The 19,337-nt window shown below is 34.3% G+C and overlaps 3 protein-coding genes across 14 annotated transcripts in view; 2 read left to right on the top strand and 1 right to left on the bottom strand.

Annotated features, from left to right (window-relative positions):
* Positions 1-147, top strand: part of LOC107004011 — a 10,952-nt gene extending 10,805 nt beyond the window's left edge. The window contains exon 2 of the mRNA XM_015202233.2: positions 139-147. Within this exon, the coding sequence (XP_015057719.1) occupies positions 139-147 (9 nt within the window). The remainder of the gene's footprint in view (positions 1-138) is intronic.
* Positions 148-443: 296 nt separating this feature from the next.
* On the top strand, positions 444-7,086 carry LOC107003254 (protein N-lysine methyltransferase METTL21A). Its single transcript, XM_015201555.2, has 8 exons — positions 444-603; positions 695-762; positions 3,446-3,565; positions 4,729-4,802; positions 4,878-4,935; positions 5,008-5,109; positions 5,617-5,728; positions 6,599-7,086. The coding sequence occupies exons 1-8, from the start codon at positions 536-538 to the stop codon at positions 6,720-6,722; spliced, it is 726 nt and encodes a 241-aa protein (XP_015057041.1). The 5' UTR covers positions 444-535; the 3' UTR covers positions 6,723-7,086.
* A 381-nt stretch (positions 7,087-7,467) lies between these two features.
* LOC107005071 (GDP-mannose transporter GONST1-like) lies at positions 7,468-17,303 on the bottom strand. 12 transcript variants are annotated; one of them, XM_015203557.2, is made up of 11 exons: positions 17,152-17,300; positions 16,001-16,165; positions 14,200-14,294; positions 14,066-14,088; positions 13,841-13,980; positions 12,548-12,677; positions 11,821-11,919; positions 9,299-9,453; positions 8,040-8,156; positions 7,841-7,938; positions 7,468-7,654 (listed from the first exon to the last, which is right to left on the bottom strand). In XM_015203557.2, exons 1-11 carry the CDS (start codon positions 17,160-17,162, stop codon positions 7,590-7,592), a joined length of 1,098 nt encoding a protein of 365 aa, XP_015059043.1. In that variant the 5' UTR covers positions 17,163-17,300; the 3' UTR covers positions 7,468-7,589. The 12 variants fall into 12 exon arrangements, with proteins under 12 accessions (XP_015059043.1, XP_015059041.1, XP_015059040.1 ...); XM_015203555.2 differs by having other exon boundaries at positions 14,066-14,294; positions 16,001-16,162; positions 17,152-17,303; XM_015203554.2 differs by having other exon boundaries at positions 14,066-14,294.
* Between the last annotated feature and the right edge of the window lie 2,034 nt (positions 17,304-19,337).

Below are 19,337 nucleotides of genomic sequence, written 5' to 3'. Positions count from 1 at the left end.
CCGATTTTATATCACCCTTCAATTCGAATTAGCAAAAGCAATGTCTCCTTGCATAATATGGATTCCAAACATTCATGATCTGGATGTGAATGAGTCGAATGACTTATCCCTCGGTCCATTAGTGAATCATCTCTCCAGGGACTGTGAAAGATGTTCTACTAGAAATATTCTTGTTATTGCTTCGACTTATATTCCCTAAAAGTGAATCCCACTCTAATAACTCCGAATAAATTAAATACGTGCATTAAAAAACAAAGACTTCTTATTCCACAATAATAAAAACACTTTTTCACTCTTTGGTATACTAGGAGATTTCACTTGGAAAAGAAAATGTTCCATACTAACGGATTCGGATCCATAACCATGGGTGGTATTTGCGCAAATCAACCCAAATTCAAAGCCCAAATCCATGAAATTGAACATTGAAAAGTAAGGTCCATAGCCCAATATTAACAAAATTCAAGTGAAAAGAGCTTCCTAAGAACTGGCAACTGCGCGGTTGTGTGCCAAGAGGAAGACTGAAATCACCATCACCATGAGTAGAGAAGAAAAAGAAGAAGATGATATAGTCTGCTTGGATGAATCTTTCTTCATCAATGACGAGTGGGTATCTCTTTTTTTTTCTTTTATGTACATGTACATACAAGTTTGTGCTTTGTTGTATACTGAAATGAGTTTAGTTTACTCTTTGCAGCTACCAGATTACAGATTTTACATTTGGGTCTCATGTTCTTCAGCTTTACTGCCTCCAATCTTCTTCAAGTTAGTCTTTTTTTTAACTTTGTATAGTTTGTGAGAACACTAATTGTTGTTGTTTGGGGGTGGGGGATCTTGGATTACAATCTTGTACACTTCACTGATAATGTAGGAATCAATCTTAGCATTAGTGGAATGGAAAAAAGTTATCTTTTTTCATTGTTTTATGAGAACAAAAAGAGTGCTTTAATGCAATTTTTACTGAAGTATTTGATTATAATTATATAATAAATTGAATAAAAGAAACAAGTCATGTATCTACTTATGGGTTTTTTAGAAAATTAAGAAATGTGTGACATTTTTAGACGAAGTGGAAGGACGGCGTACATTCACCCCACTTTGTGGGGTTTCATTGGGTATGTTGTTGTATTCTTTATCGTCATCTTTAGTTGTTGTGTTTCTAATATTGGTGTTCCCTTTGATTTTGACATTTTTGGAACTTCAATATTTGTAGACCTTGGAATTTGGATTTTATGTTTCTAGAAGTTTCACCAAAGGGTAATTGAGTATTTGTCAAAGAGTTATGTAGGAAGCTTTGTATGTAGAGGTTGCTTGTATCTATATATTTGAAGGTTGTAGGTAATAGGGAGAGGAGGCTTTCATTGTATTTCTTGATCTTGAGCACTTGCTATCTTGTTAGGACCTTTCTGGTTCTTAGAGTTGGGGCAATAATGTCCTTAAGCACGAAACAATGCTAGTCTCTCTCTCTCTACTGCTTTATAGGCAGTGATTGTCTGAGTTTAGTCTAGTGAACTCAACAGATTATTTAAGGTTCTATTTCACCTTTTTAATGACAAAGTCTGGTGAGCAAGATTTCCGACAATGTCAGTTCTTCCATCCATGGATGTCTAGTCAGAAGGCCTTTACTTTTAGCATCTCAATCCTACAGAACTGAGTATGGCTTAGAGATTATGCTACAGCTTAGGTGATGTTCGACTTTGTTGTGCTTAAGTTTTTGTTGGACTTAAGCTTCAATTTGTCGTGGAAATGTTGATCTACGGCTATGGAGCTCACATATTATCCTTCAAAAATGGCTGTTCTTAGGGGTGGCGGGGTGCTCTATTTTCCTCACCTGTATTATTGTTGAGGACTTGTCTCAACCTAATTAACCCCCCTTCTTTTGTTTCTTTGCCACATCAATTTGAAATACCTCACAGTTGTGGTTAGTTGAGTTCTGATAACGTAGTTTAGTTATTTAATCTTTAGCAAGCCTATAATATTGAATCACATGATTTCTCAGCAAAGAAAAAAGTGGAAGTAGAGACATACCTGTACTCATGTTCAAATAAAAAGAGATTTCTTTAAAGATATGATACATCTAGTAAAATATCATCATCGGTTCATTTCTCATTTGTTGGGAAACAAAAAACCATCCTCATTCTTATCTCTACACAGACTACCAAACACTCTCCAAAATATTAAACTAGATGACATCTTAAAATGGAGAGAACTGGAGCAAATGTTGATGTTTTCTAGGTTAGGAAGGCTTGTGTGGCACAAAAGGGGAAGGGAGAGGGAGTTATTGAGAATGCTAATTCTATTGTGACATAAAGAATTATCAGGTTGATCTATTACACATGCTTACAGAAATATTTTATGTTTTCTGTCAAAGGGTAGGGGTTGCTTCCTCATTGGGGTCCTCAACTTATCAAAACCAGTGTTATAAGGACTAGCACTACCATAGTTAACAGGATGGGTTAATTAAGGTTAGGAATCCTTGGAACTATATGACACTATGAGAAACAGCTGTGTATTTGTTGCCATATCCTTTTCTTTCTTTGCAAGCAAAGTTAGTTGGATTTTTTGTACTTTAATCAGTCAAGGAAGTAGTAGCTTCATGGATAGCTCTGTTTCTGTTATGCTTGTTTATCTAAAAACTCAATGTTCCTTTTGCTGTCGAAAATTTCTTTAAGTACCTGACCTGATCTATTGGAAATCTCACCTTGAGCATAGCTGATATGTGGACGTGTCTAGGCAATATATCATTCTGAGAATGGGCTGCACTGCTGCTGGCCCTCCAAATAATGTGTTTCTCAGCTGTCACTCTTCATTTAGGTAGCTTTCCGGATCTCTTGGCTTCAACTTGATAGATTTTGGATTGATAAGTAATTGAGCATTGAAAAGTCAAGGATGGATGGGCTATCTTACCTTAACTAAGAGAAAAACCTAAGCCTTTTTTAGAAAATGAAGACTACATTGAGAAGCTAACTTAGTTTGGTTCAAGGATTGGTTGCCTCAGTGTATCCATGTGAAATAGATAAGACATGTGTACTGGTATTTCATGTGGATATCTCAAAATGCACTAAAAGTCTGCTAAAAAGTGAATGTGCTGAGCCAAATCTATATTTCACCCATTACTTAATCCTGAGTATAACTTTCTCAAAAGGAAACACTTCTCTTAATGAGGTGAGGGTGGGGGGATATTCTCAAAAGATTGAGAGTCAAAGATATAATATAATCCAGTCTGAATATACCAATGATGATATGTAGTTGATGAATGCGTGCAAATAGTTTAGATCTCTCCCATTCCATTTGCAGAATTTTACCTAGCACTGCAAAACCAAATTTTACCAAAAGCTTTTCTTAGTTTGATTTGTTACTTTTAATTCCTCAAATAACTTTTGATGTCCCCATGGTTGCATTAATATTACCTAATGTAATAACTGTAGGCTGACTATCTGTGGAACAGCTGATTTTGATTTGACAGGACAGTTGGTGTGGCCTGGGGCAGTGCTGATGAATGATTATCTTACACAGAATGCTAACATGCTCCAAGGATGTTCTGTCATTGAACTAGGCTCTGGTGTCGGTTAGTATCATTCCCGAAACCACAATCAGTTTTTATATATTTATGTGTCGTCTTCTGTTTGGTCATCATTATTAAAATAGTCCCAAATCTGAGAGTTCAATTCGCAATGAAGAAAGAGATGGTTGTTGTCCTCAAGCATTCCTTCACACAAAACACGTCTGTTGCAAAGTTGTATACTTCTTCTTTGAAGGTTACTTTGCGTAAGACACGCCCCTTTATACACCAACCAAGAGAAACATTTCACCTTGAGTGATGGTTCTTTTCTTAACTGTTGTGATCTTATTTGGCTGAGATGGAAACTCGAGGAAATCACATGAAAGTCATGTCCAAATTAATGAGATACGAGTAGAAGAAAGACATGGTTTAGAGTCTTAGATAGTACTAGAAGCATAACATGTCCACCTATTATTTCCTTTGAAGTTAAGATAGTAAAATGATATAAGAAAGGGAATTGTTCACATATAAGATCATATTGGGTGCTTGCTTAAGATCTTGATTAACGTACTTGGTCGATGACAATATGCAACCTCAAAAGGATCATTCCATTCTGATGAGAGAGATAAGGAACATACACGGAAGACAAAATGTTCACATATAAGAAAATTCAGCCACATTTTTGAAGTTATAAAGTGGGTAACTGATCTGGCTCCATTATAGCTTTTGTCCCTTTATTCTGATGTGAAATATGTGATGGACCTCATCCTCTTCTTTACTCAAAGCCTGAATCTTTACTTGAACTGGCTTATACTTTAAAGACTGTCTGGGGCCTAATTGTCTTAAGGTGTTCATTGAGTTCAACATTACCACAAACTTTTGCAAATGTTTTGATATTTTCAGTCGGTATTACTGTATAAGTTGATCCCGAATAAACCTTTATATGTGGATTAGACTATTGGGAGGAAGAACTTCTTCAATAAACCAAAGACAAGATTGAAGTGTGAAAATGAGCAAAGTAAGAGAGACTATGTAACTTAAAGGCCTCTTTTGACGGAGACATGAATTAAATTCCTAAACTATCACAATAGTAACTTCTAATAACACCGCTTAGTTCCTCTCCAAAGGCAACAATGTGTGTACTTTTTATTTTACGTTCCATATCATTTCTCTGTCTCTATTTTATTTAAGATGAAATTACTAATTAGTTGATTGCATCCTATTTACAGGTATAACTGGAGTACTCTGCAGTAGATTCTGTCGTGGAGTAGTGATGACAGATCATAATGATGAAGTTCTCAAGGCAAGGTTGAGCAATTGAAGTTTGCTGGAGGAATGTGTTGCAAGTTCACCTTCTAATATATTTATCTCATTCCAGATTCTGAAGAAAAACATAAAGCTGCAGGAATCTTCAGATGGTTCTATGTGTTGTACAGGTGTGTGAACAATTGAGGAATCAGATGCCATTTTCTATAAGGTCATGTCTCATTAACTTATCTTTGATGCAGAATTAAAAGCTGAGAAGCTGGAATGGGGAAGCTTTGATCAGCTGAATTGTATATTACAGGAGCACCCAGAAGGATTTGATTTAGTCCTTGGAGCTGACATTTATATCCTAGTTGATTTTTCTCCTACTGCATTAATTGGTTCTCTTTTTGTTATGTGTTGACTTAATTCGAAGCTAACAACATCATGCCAAATTGCCATTTGCCAATTGCCAGCCTATGATGAAATAACCCATCCTCTTTGAGTCTTTGAGGTTGGAAATTGTCTATCAGATTCGGTGCCATGTATCTGCAAATGTTTTGCAGTAATGAACTAGCTCCTTTCATTTCTGTAATATTAAAAAATTCTAATTCATCAGGCCTATAAGATATGAATATCATTCTCTCCTTGGATGTCTTTTAAAGTCAGATAGGTATTCTGGTTCTCTGTCCTTGTCTTGGCACCTGAAGAAACCTGTTGTCAAATCAACTGATCTACATTTGAAGTCTAGTAGCAACTAGATTGTCTTAACTGGCAAATGATTGAATTACAGACTTAGTTTTTGTTACTTTATCCTCGTTTGGATGATATCATAGTCTAGAAAGAATAGTGTATCCCTTGACAAGCTTTAAGTTTTCAGCAGGCAAATGTTCCTTTGCTTTTTGATACTGTTGAGCGGCTACTTAGAGATCGTGACCAGAAGAAATGCAAATTTATTTTGGCCTATGTTTCACGAGCAAAAGTGTAAGTGGCCTTCACTGACTTGGTTATTTTGATCATGATTATGTGTTGGCTGCATGATTTTGAAGGACTTTGTTGAATTTGTAGATAACTCCCAAATGTGAAATGATATTCAAGAAATTATTGCTGCAAGTTTCAATATAGACTTCTCATTGTCTAGAAAATGCATACTAGTATATGTCCTATCTTATTCAACAAAATTTCAAATAGCATCTGAAAAAAAGTAATGAGTATCTTCCTTTTATTAGTAATAATCCACTCTTAGCTTTTGATGATCAGGTATCAGAAGATAATTCATGTGAAATGGTATATCTTTGTTAGGAAGTGTTGATCGCTAGTCTTGTACAGGTTGTTAACCAATGTGTTGGAAGGGGAACTAGTACTATGAAGCAAATCATCCCCGTTTAATTAGATAGATTCTCATTCTCAATAAAAATGCATATTAAGTAGCCAGCAAACAATCTTCTGTCCCATTGATATTGAAACATATAATTGTAATTAAAAGAATTGTAAATGGAGGAGATACTGAAATTTGTTGTGCTTGAACAGGAGAAACAGAATTTGTTGTGCTTGATTCATAGGATTCTGTAATCAATAGCTTTGCTGCATAATTTTACTTAGCTACCTATCTCGCATGAGTTTCTAGAGCAAATCCTGAACTACTCTTAAGGTTGGGAGGGTCATTTAGATATGTTTCCTGCTATTTCAACTAGTTCTATACAATGGTGCATGTGTATCGTCTAGGTGTCCATACTTGACAGCAGAAGTGTTAATCTTGAGAAATGTTGACATGTTTCTTGCAACTGTAGTCATTTTCATTTCATTCTTGATGCATTTTTGTTCTGTGTGCCTTAATGGTCATTCCTTATGCAGCATGGATGCTATGGTCATCAATGAAGCAATTCGGCATGGTCTGCAGATAAATGAAGTTTCTGGGACTCGACGTATTATCAAGAATCTTGAAGGAGTTATATTTGAGATTACGACTAATCACTAGAGTTGGCATTTGAGAATGGAGTTTCTTCAGCTCCATTTGATTGGAAAACTATACAGTTTAAGGAGCACAGAGAAAATATTACTCTGTGAGCAACGCAAAAAGCTCTAATTGCCATCAAAACTTTGTTTTATGTATACTTTTGACATTCTAGGCAAACAAAAAATATGCATCAAGTCCTCAAGAATCTTGTAATGTATCATTTTTCTCTTTATAGCTCTTCTTTTGTCTTTCGGAAACAACCTCCCAACTCCTCAAAGGTAAGGGTTACGTTTGCGTATATGTTACTCTCTTCAAACCCCACTTGTTGGATTAAATTGAGTATGATGTTGTTGTGATTATAGCTCTTCTTTTGATTTGTTTTCAAGCTCTGTTTTGGAGTAAGTCACTTTTGGTTATTTTAAGCCTTTTGTTTGGATGGTAACTTCTATCATTTCACTGAGTTATGTATGTTAACATTCTTATATCTGCAGCTTCAACCCTTTACTTTTTTAGTAGTTGATGAATAATTGGTAAGTTATTTTTGACAGTTCTCTCATATTTCCATTTTCATGATTAACAGTAACAAACTATTCTCCCTAATTATCTAAACACAGTAATTTATCTATTTGAAACACCTTGAAGACTTGAGTGATGAGTAACCTTCTGGTTCAGAGGTTGCACATTCTTATCATATGAACAATAGGAATAAGTAAAATACAAAAAATGCACAGTAAAGAGGTTAAAATCAAAATAGACAGGTTCCAGATGAATAAAAATCTTGATCTATCTCTTGAATTGATTGATCATGTCATAGTTTTTAGTATACAACAAGCTCTACAATTCAAGACAAGACATAATTTACAAAGGAAAGGGTGTTAGTTTTGACATTCATGATCTAGTTTGAGATTTATCCTGCATCTTTGCTCGGGCGAAAAATACTCCAGCCAAGAGCCCTGCAAAATGCAACAGTTTTTTTCTCAACTCCCAAGTCTGGATAAACGAGGGGCGGGGGCATTGCAGCTTAAATGAAGTGATATGGACAGTAAGTATTCGTATAGCCAACTCCAACTTACTTAGGATTGAGGCGTAATCTTTACTAAAAAAGGTACCAGGATAGACAGAAAAGAGTAAGCCCTCACCAAATAATATACTGGCAGAGTTCTCCAGACTTGTTGAAACATGGAAAAGGAAAATACCAGCAACAGAGAGAGGTATCTTATTTAGTGATCCGACAAGACTGCAGAATCCAAAAATTAAAGAAAAATCGAAGAGGGAAATGTTTACATCAGAGTACTCAAAGAAACATGAAATAATGAACTCACATGAAAAGAACCATACCTATAAGTAGTTGCACTTGTTTGATGAAGAAACCACATGGATGTGAAGCTAATTGCTAAGCCCAACAATCCACTAAAGGTTGTCACCAACCAGAAAGCTGGCAATTGTAACAGTGGTCTGCAGATAATGATACATGTAGCGAAATCTTCAATGTGCAATGAAACAGTACTCACTTATGATTAAACAGTAACCAATTGCAACTGAATGAGGGCACGACGATAGTACTAGAAAGCTTCAGAACTTGAGAAGTATCTATCAACTAAATCGAACAAGTTTGAAGGATCTTCTAAAGCCAACTAAAGTAATCAGGATGCCTTTCTATCTCAAGTCTTATAAACTAAATTGACCGAACAGTAACCAGGAATAGGGCGTAGGGGTTAAGGTGAGATGCTTACTCTAAGAATATGCATTTTAGCTGTCTCCAGAAAATCGTTAAGCAGAGCGCAAAGAACAAAACTTATAAAGCAAATTAAGGGAGCAATTCTTTTTGAGAAGTACAATCTTCAAAAAGAGAAGCACAAGGGAATTAGTAATTGCACAACTAACACTGCTATATGGGTAGGTAGATGGCTTATGCTCAGCTGGATAAATTTTAAGGAACAACTTAACAGGTAAGGAGAAGCAGATAAAAAATCTGCTATTAGGTTGGCAAAAAGGGCATCACGGTGAAGCACCCCACATTTAGACAGGGTCCGGGGAACCTAAGGGGGTGTGGTGTAGACAATCTACCCTAATGTAATCATTAGTGACAGCTTCCACAACTCAAACCCATAACCTATAGGTCATACGGAAACAACTTTACTGTTGCTCCAAGGCTTCCCTTCAAAAATCTACTATTAGGTTAGTTATATTTTATTACATTTTGAGTCTGTGAGGCTATTGTTGTCAATAAATAGAACTGAAGATTAAAAATGACTCCTAGAGACTTGATAAAATACGAAAATCTCCCTCCTTTCTCTTAATCCCCTTCAAATTTGACATAGTTAGCAATTGTTATCAATTATATCTGTACTGGTATAGTTATGCTTTTTAAACTTTTACAACAACCATTATAGGATTACATTTATAAAGTTGGATTAAGACATTCAGGCCAACATTGGCTTTCAACTAGACATCAATTCACCAACATTTACCTATTACAGGTTTTAACAATAGGCATGAGGCATGCAATGTCTATACTCACAGAAAGGCAACCACTTACGGACGAGATAAAAAAAAATTGAGGAAAACAATTGCTACTTTAGGAAACCAAAACTCACGTTCTAGAAAGGTAGTCCACCTCGTTGAATAATAATATAAGCAAAAAGCCCAAAGGCAGTGAAAGGGTGTTATTTAACAGGACCATGGAGAATTCATCAAGGTTCCCAGATTTAGTCACTTGCTTGGCCGTGTCCATGACCCTGCGAAGAGTCAACTGCACCAGAAGATAAATAAATAAAAGATAAAAATTAAGCATTAGCATGGGAATCAGGTCATTATATTGAAGAAGATGTACCCATAAAGAAGAAATTTTCAAGTGACTAATTAGAACATCAAATTAAATGTAACCTAAAAAAAAACAGGATATGAAGCTCAATACAGAACAACTGCTGCTTATTCCCATCATTAATGCCAAAAGGAATTGAAGGTGTTATAAAGCAATCAAGCGAAAGTCAAGTTCTCGACATTTTGAGCTCGACTGGAACATTGAATAACCGAGTTCTATCTCACTGGAATAAGGGACAAGTACACAATCAAACTAGGCTTGAATTCAGCAAAGCTCAAGTTCGAGTCGCAATCGAGCTCAAGTTATATATTTATTAGAGAAATTTATATTTTCAAATAAATGAATTTTAAGAATTTAGCTGCGAACGTTAAATATAATTTACCTAGACTGTAACACTAAATCTTTATACCTGAATAACAAGAAAATTGTATTTTGAATAGTCAAAATATATTACCACAAACCTATTTTATGTAATTACATATATTTAAAAAAGACAAGTTAATAATGCATTTGACCATTAAGAAACTGAGCTCAAGCTTTGGCTCTTGAGTGTACAAGTTCAAATGGGCTTCATCTCGATGGGTGTATCACATGAACAACTTCCGCAATCCGCACCTTCCTTGAATAGAATAATAATCAGTTCTCAATTCTGATATTATAGAAGATAACCATTAAGGAGCTTTGAAGTTGAGTCTCAGAGACGGGAACAGAACTATACTAAACTATCCTTACTAAAATCTGTCAGCAGATGTCTTAAGACTTCAGAAATGTCCAAATAAGGAACTTAGGTTTGCAACTTGAGCAGTTTGTTGCAAACTGTCAACGTTAGATCTTCCAGTACAAGATTATGAATTAATCATTCAGACCAAATGAAATAAACGCTAGCTTGTATCATTTTAACTTTAAAAGCACCAGTCTCTAAAATCAGACTCAGATCCTTACCCTTTTTTTTGTCAATAAGTATTTCTTTTTTCTTCTTATAAGGAGGGACCTGCTCATTCCAGTTAGCAAAGATTAGCTGTTTTCACCAGTAGGTTATGTGTAAACCATAATTGACATTACAAGATCAAGACTGTATCAACTATCATCAATTTAGTTTCATATAGAAAATACATAAAGAGGTATGTAATGTTTTTTTTTGATATGGTAACAATGAAGTATTATGGTAATTTGGTTAACTGTACATTTTCAGCATTTAAAGTTTACAAGCCGAAAGACTTTTTCTAGTAAGAATTCAACGAGACACGTTATCTATTAATGGACATCCAAGGGGGAGTCCGTGTCCATATGCACTAGTAGTTGGTGGATTTCCATGTCCATTTGCACTAGCTCACTTGGCTATCCAAGTTACTTGATACTTATAAATAACTTACATTGTATATGGAAATATACACAAGAATATTGGAAGAAAGTTACTACTCTCTCTCTTTCTTCGTGCTATTTAATTTTAGTATACAGTCTATGTTTCATAACATATATGTATTTATTTTTTCCTTTGCGCCTTTTCTAATTAAAACCCATGCTTTATTTGCGCTTAAAACCCCAATAGACGCTAGAGTTCTTTTGCATTATTTGCTTCGGTTTTTTGTTTGCTATCCGGTCTCCAGTGCCTGTATTGGAGCTGCGACTAAATCGGAATCGCGCACTGCAGGATCCTAGGGGTGACGCTCCCAACAGGATTTCCTTCATACCCAGGGCTCTAACCCGAGACCTCTGATTAAGGATGGAACACTCACACCACTGCACCACAACCCATGTTGGTGAGCTTTTTGCTTTTGATAATACTGGAATTAGGTAAGAACTTTTTGACTCAAGCATGAAATAGTTGGAAAACAAGATCTAATTCTTGATGATCTAGGTCAATGTTATGGTGGACACAGAAAAACTGTATTATATGTACTCTGCAATGGTTATGTCCAATTCTATTATAATATCTTGGCACCTTTACTACTGCCGGCAAAGGTCATCATCTTTGACACAGATGTTTAGGCAGTTTATTCATTTTTGTCCTTTGTTTTGAGTAGTATCCAAGCCACAGGTCTACTGGAAACAGCCTTAATACCTTCCAACATAAGGGTAAGGTCTGCACACACATTATCCTTCCTAAACCCCACTTGTGGGACTACACTGGATATGTTGTTGTATGATTAAGCTATATCTTCTATCCTAAGTTCATATGTCTGACAACTATAACGAAAATCATGAATTTTACAAAGATAATATCCCCAGAAGAAACAAATGCCAGATAAAATAGCACCAAGAAAAAGAAATACAATGAGAAAAAGACGTACTTACAGAATATGATGCTGTCAAGAAACAATTAATAATCTGCCATGTATAACCAATGGCATGAAAAGAAAGATCTGTAATTCCTCCAGTAACTGCTGAAATAATCTGCAGAACACAACTTAAGTGTAAGTAACTGCTGAAATAATCTGCAAACACAACTTAAGTGTGACATCTCTACAACTGTCATCTCATAAATGAATAATATTTCAAATTTAGTTCTAGTATATGCAACTCTAGTCAAATGACGTATGTCTTGATAAATTTAGGGCTCATGACCAACTTCCAAATACTTTTGTATTATATGACAAAACTACTCATATCACTAGTTACCAGAAAGTACCACTGTTATAAGAAGTAATGCACTAAAACAACGATGATACTATTCTTTATCATAAGTTGCATTTTCTCTCAATTACATCTTATACCACTTGGTCGCCGCATGGAATTCATTATGTCATTGACTGAGGACTAGGTTACTAGCGAATACCCTGAGTAGTGTCTACTGAAAAATCAGTACGTGCTATAAACTCTTATTGTGACAGGAAACGTAAAAAAGAATGCTAATGTAAGTTCTGGAATACAAAGCAACGAAACATATCTTTAACAAATTACTTTATATGAGCACGGGGATGAAAGAGGCTAGAATCACTGCAATAATATCAAAGCAATATAGCGTAGCATTTGCTTGACCTGTAACACTTCGTATTTACATACTTTTAAGCTACTAGCATACCATCAGAAAAAGTGCAGTCCAAACTTTGTTATCGTGCGTTTTGTTGAATAAATACATCTCACCAACAGCAGTTATCACATTAGTGACATTCTTTAGGACAGTGACCATAGCAACGTTGATGTATTTTAGACTGCAGGAAATAACACAATTATAAGTAATTCAGCCAAGTCGTAGAATCACAGCTTTAAATATTAAACATTAAAGTAGATTCTATGCTAAAAAATTCTTTAATCTGCAGTATCGTATGGATATAAAATGCCAGAGTACTGAAATTGGCAATGAAAATGGTAAAGCAGAAAGAACACAAATAGCTGTACTTAAAACTAAAATACATTTTTTTTAATATATAATTTTAATGATTTTGTAGCCTTTTCTACTTTTGACATGTAGTGTAATAAAATTCTAAGTGTTCATGAATCATGACCTACATCATAAGCATCTTTTGTTTCATCTTAAGTAAACTCAGCAGGGTAGAGCCAAAGAGTTGCTCCGTATTGATGTGTGGAAGGCCAAGGCCAAAGAAAAAGGAGACATTTTATTGTAAATGTTATTGACTACAAGTCAAGTTCCAAGAGGCATGTAATGATGATGAGCCTGTCCACCTTTAATTTCATCAGTCCAGGCGTACTCCTCTAAGTGGCTCCAAAAATAGTCTCTTCTATTGTTTGATATCTTTGGAAAAAAGGGAACACCAGACTGAGTTAAAAAATCTTCTACACGAATCAAGTTCACAAGTTTGATAAGGATGACTCTTTTACTGAGAATTTTTTTAAAAAATATTCCAAAAAGGTGAACTTAACAGCATTTACTGAAAGAAATCTATATTCAGAATTTCTTACTCAGCAAAAGACAAGGTCAACAAGTAATTATGAGACAAAGATTAACCATTAAGATATATGCCTCTAAGTCTAAAGCTTATTCCAGAGAATTCACATTTCCATTTTTTTTTCTATTTCATCAAATTAGACAAAAATTTCCTTCTATTTTGGATCAAGAACCGTCCCACAAATAAAGCAACCATTTGAACACCTAGCGTGGCCTTAAAATTTGAAGTAGTAAAACTAACACTTGCATGAAGGTTTGAACCAGATATCTGTTACTCCCAATAAATATAGTCTTGCATAAAGGCCCAGCTGAACTCGATCACACCGAAAAACTGATCTCAGAGAACTGTGCATCCAACAATAATAGGTGCAATGCATGAGTTCTGCAACCAGCAGTAAATAAAACAATAGGCACATTCAAATAATTAAATTCATGGCACGACAAGCATGAAGAGGGGGTATCTTTTACCTGAACATACTTGTTATAAGCATCCCAACAAATATAACATTAACAGGCAACCAGACTCTGACTAGCCTCCAAGTGAGTGGTTCAGTAGAAATTATCCCAAAAACTCTCAACGAAGAAACCACCACCACTGAGACAAAATTCTGAATAAAGGTTCAACAATTATTTGTCATTACTCTACCTCTATACCTTGATAAGCTCAAAAATATAACAAAGACTGGGAAGTACCTGATAGACCATCAATGATATCCCTGCATTAAAGTCATAGCTGGAAAGTACATACTTATTCACTAATATCATGCTACAGGAAGAAATACAATAAGCGATTCCAGATAGCAAGGCCTTGTTGTGTACTGTGATACCTTTATTGCTGCGTACTGACTTCTCTATGTCTTTCTCCAACATCCCATTTTCCAAATCTTCGTCGTTTTTATTTGCAGCCTTCATGGAAAAAGATCTGAAGGCAATCACAAACAAATAACATCACAAGTAACTTTTAAAATTCCTTCTCATTGGCATGCCCATTATTTTTAGATGATCTGCTAGAGACATGCTGAGTCAAAAACTAGTCACATGACCATGAAAAACAAACAACGTACGGATAAAACCAACGGCAACTACCTAATAGAGTCCCTAGTACTGCAAAAAAGAAACTCAAGTTAAGGAGAAAACCTAGTCATCATTAAACTGTAATTCAGAGACACAACATATACTTAAGCATATAGAATGGACCATTTAGAATCTGCAGATTGGATGAGAGCTAAAAACAGCATGAAAATGTTTTTTCCCCACTATCCTCTTTCCACCAAAAGAAAAAAGAGAGAATAGAAAGATACTTGAACTCTTATTTCCACTTCAATTCCTGCAAAATATTATTCTATTTCTCTCGGCAATCTGTTACTGACCAAAAAGGCTTTAATAAAGCAACAATGCTGGTAAACATATACTCCTTCCGTCCCATTTTATATGTTACCTTTCGGATTTCAAGAGTCAAATAAGTCTATCTTTGACCGTAAATTTTTCATAGATCTTTTAAACATTTTGATTTATCAATTATTGTGACTCATAGTACTTTTTACGCAGTTTACAAATATATAAATTTCATTTAAAACAATTTGAAGATTCTATACGTAAATTTCCGGTCAAACTTAAATTGTTTGACTCTCACAACATAAAAGGTGTCATATAAATTTGGACAGAGGGAGTATTCAAAAGTTAAGTTAGAACCACAAAAGAACATTCTGCAATGTACATTCTGTAGAAACACAGAATAAACCATTACATTTTTTTTTAATGTGTGACCATCTCATCTAAAAGCCTAAGTGTTAGACCGAACACACATTTAATTACTTAATTATGATTCAAAACGCCTCTCATCTGCAGACCCTTTTCATGGTCCCAGTTCGTGGAAATTGTTTTTGATAATAATGGGTGATGGGGATACTCGAATCCAGAATCTCTTGTCTTGTCTACTCTGATACCATATTGTAGTGTGTGACCATCTCATCTTAAAGCATAAGTTGTTAGAGAGAACACACATTTGATTACTTAAGTATGCTTCCACACATTTAAAATTGCAAACATTGATTGAAGAAAAATAGACTAAGAGAACCGAATGCAAACATTAAGACATGCAGTTCCTTAGGCAATTTATACACATGAAGTTACTAGGAAACATATTAGTGAAAGCTCCAATTCAACATCCAGCAATTCAAGAACATAATGCAAAATGAAGACTTGTATACAAAGTAGAAAACAATGTTAGCAGCCACCACTGCAAGGAAGAAGGAAAAGATACACGATCTTTGCAAGGTGATGCACGAGGTAGAAGGACTATAGTTCCAATAATTTGAAGCCTATGTATATCGACACATAAAAAATATAAATCTTCATGTAGTAGGTATGTTGTAAAATCAGTTGAAACTCCAAGAGACCTAGAGAAAGTAGCAGCTATCTTATCTGTTAAATTACTACCAAGTTGATATGAAATGTATAAGCACTAAACAGTATTAACAGCTCCACCAACAAGAAATTAACTTATCACCAAGGATCATTAACAAGCTCCCTCAACAAGAAATAAACCCCTTTAAGTTTTAAGGATGAGGATGAAAGACAGTCGAAATGTAGACAAAGGAAGATAACAATGGCATCAGTTGAGTGTACCTGTTCACTACTTCTCCTCTGAAAGATTTGGAGACCTGATCCAGCAAAATTGGTTGATGAGCTAAGTTCCTCTCCCCGCCTTGGCTACTATTTTTAGTGTCCTCTATAAGAACCCTTTCCAAAACTGGATCAGGAGCATCCAGAGAGGCAGCCACGGGTAAACTTCTTCAATTAAAAAGAAAATGATTAAATCTATGAGCTTCAATAAAGTGGCAGAGAGAGCTGCAACTTAGACATCAACCATAAGAATTCATCATACACGAAGCATAAAATATTGGATACCGCAGATCTAGACCATAAATATCATAATGCGACCTTAAAATCAAATTCAGTGAGATTTAACATGAAGGGAACTAAGATTAACTTCCTTTGTTACTGAGATTTATTGAAACAGAACCCAGAGTGCACTATTCCAGCCAATAACGTTCCTAAACATTCGCCAAAACAATGAAAGGTCCATGCTAAACTTCGAATCAGGAAATGGTTGCTTAGCCCCAATATATGTACAATTTCAGTCTATTAATTAACCACATAGATATTAACACTATCTACCATTTATTAGCACGAATGCGATGCAGCAAAGATATGCTCAAACTCTAACAACCAACTTACTCAACCAAGTTAAAGGAAAATGAAGCCAAAAGATTTCTGTTGCCTTATTTCCTGCTTCACATATTAGACTCAAACTAAAAACTTACTAAAGAATTTCTTTGACATTCAAACAAGCAAAATGGTACTACCCTTTTTTCCCCTCAGCTGAATATGATGCAACACAAACAGTGATATAACAGACAGAAAATCACACAGTGGCAGTTAATTTTCCTTCTCAAAATTTGTTCTTTTTTTTTCTTGCAACTGATATTATGCATCAATCATCTCAAATATACAGCCAGACCAAGAAAGAATCAAAAGGGTAAAATTGAATCATTAATGGGTAAAAAAGATACAATCTTTCTTGCAAGTTTGTCACAACAATATGATAGAAAGAACAAGAACAAGGGTCTTCTAATTTATCAATCAAGAACCAAGAAAAAGTCAAGAAAGTAAGAATCTTTAAGGAAAAAAAAAGAAAAATAAAATTGACCCATTATGAAATTATATACATACATGATATATCTGAAGACACAAAGACAGAAGAGTCACTCAGTTACCTTGGATTCATCCAAACAAAGGTTTGTCAACTCCTCAATTTGTATGAAAATGGAACAAAAACACATATGATTTAAAATAATAATTTTTACAACATGTATTTCTTTATTTGCAAAAGAGAAGAGCTCTTAAATATATGTATATATATTGTTTGTTTAAATCTCCAAATGGGCACCAAAAATTGGCTAAGAGGGGAAATATCTCTGTTTTTTACTACTCCATTCTCTCAACTATTATTTGTTATAGTTTCTATTTTTGAGTTAAATTATAAGAAATTTAATAAATATTTAAAGATATAACTTTTATCATATTGATATGTAAAAAATTATATTTTTAGTATTTTTCATGTAGTTTTTGAATATCTAATTTTTTTATATAAAATATCAAAGTAATATAATCTAATTTAACTTTAAAAATTAGTCAAATTAACTTTCGAAAATATAACATGACAAATAAAAATGAACGAAAAGAGTAAAAAGAGGTGTCACTTATATTGTTAAACGATGTCGTTTGTTATGTCACATTTAGGTATTATACCAATGAAAAGTGAGTGGGGTTTGGCTAAAGGCATGTTTTGGAAAGAGTCAAAAGAGCCAAGTTTGAAAGTCAAAATTTCAAAAACCCCCACTTGATTGTCCCATATAAATTGTTTACATTGTCTTAAAATATTTGTTAATTTATAAAATTAAAGATAGGATTAACTAAATTTGTATCGTTTTAACTTTACATATAGTTCATTTTAAAAGTGTCTATAAAGTTGTAAAGTTTTTAAAAAATAATAATTAAATCAGTAAAACTATTCTTCTTATTTATGACAATTAATATAGAATGAAGTAAGAATTTGTTTCGAGGCTTTTGATACGAACGAAAATAATTTTTTTTTCAAAAAAAGAGTGATTTTTAATTTTTTTTTTATATTTCGTAAGTAAATAGAGAATATTTGTTCAAAAATAATTGTTTATAATCTATGCAAGCAAGGGTAGAAGTTGAAAGTGCAAGAGGGGGTGGTAGGAATGGATCCTTTTTAAACTTTTTCATCGAGTCTCTAGAGGTATTGTCAAATGAATAGATGTATAGTAAGAAGATGGATGAAGAGAAAAAAAAGTAAAGAACAAGGAATATATAGAAGAGACAAAAGTGATTGATGTGAAAAATATAATTCAGAAAAAAAATAAAGAGACTTAAAATGATTATTTTGGGAAGACACAACCAAGGTGGTGAAAAAGAAGAGTTTTTAGAGAAGAGGAAGTCTCATGCTCAGAGACTATCTCCTAGACGTGATATTTTGTGCTTAGAGCCACAAATGACCCCAAGATGAGCTTATGGTATGTCATGATTCTAAGATTGATATAAATCAATAGAAACTCAAATGTAAACGTAGAAGATAAATCTAAAATATCTTAATAAAGCCCATAAGACTGAGATTACTAATATTCGAAAGAAATAACATAAGTTGAATCTACACCTGACTGTCTTAAAGCCTCTACTAATATGATTTGCTAAGATAAATCCCTCCATAACTAACTTCAATATTCTGAAACTAAAAGTAAATAACTGAAAAGAAGATATGAGGTTGTCGTCGGCGAGATGAAGACTCACCAAACTCTATTGCTAGCTTATATGAGATAGTACTAACCACATGTTGAATACTAAATGTCAAAACCTATATTATCAAATAATATAGGCAGAAAGTATGTGGTTATTACTTTGAATGTATTGTGTATGAGAAATATGAATAGGAAACATGATATCTGGAACATACTGAATTAGTAAGATAGGTTGATAAATGACCAAGTAAAATAACATGAAGTTGAAGTATACTGTCACGACCCAAAACGAGCCGCGAGTGGCACCCACACTTATCCTACTATGTGAGCGAACCAACCAATCTAAACCCCAACATTTCAACCATAATAAACAAAATGTAATGCGGAAGACTTAAAACTCATTAATGAAAATCGATTAAATAACTTCTAAAAGCTCAATACTTATTGTTCCCAAAAACTGGAAGTCATCACCACAAGAACATCTATCCTCAAATTACTAAATCTAAGAGTATCTAAGAAGCTAAAATAAGTTAAACAGCTAGTCCATGCCAGAACTTCAAGGCATCAAGACATGAATGAGAGAGAATCCAGTCCAAGCTAGGAACAATAGCTCACCCTGAAATCTGACGTGATGAAGACTG

Source organism: Solanum pennellii, chromosome 11, assembly GCF_001406875.1.
Source record: "Solanum pennellii chromosome 11, SPENNV200".
In the NCBI taxonomy this organism is placed as follows: Eukaryota; Viridiplantae; Streptophyta; class Magnoliopsida; order Solanales; family Solanaceae; genus Solanum; species Solanum pennellii.
This window is presented reverse-complemented; position numbering and strand designations above follow the sequence as displayed.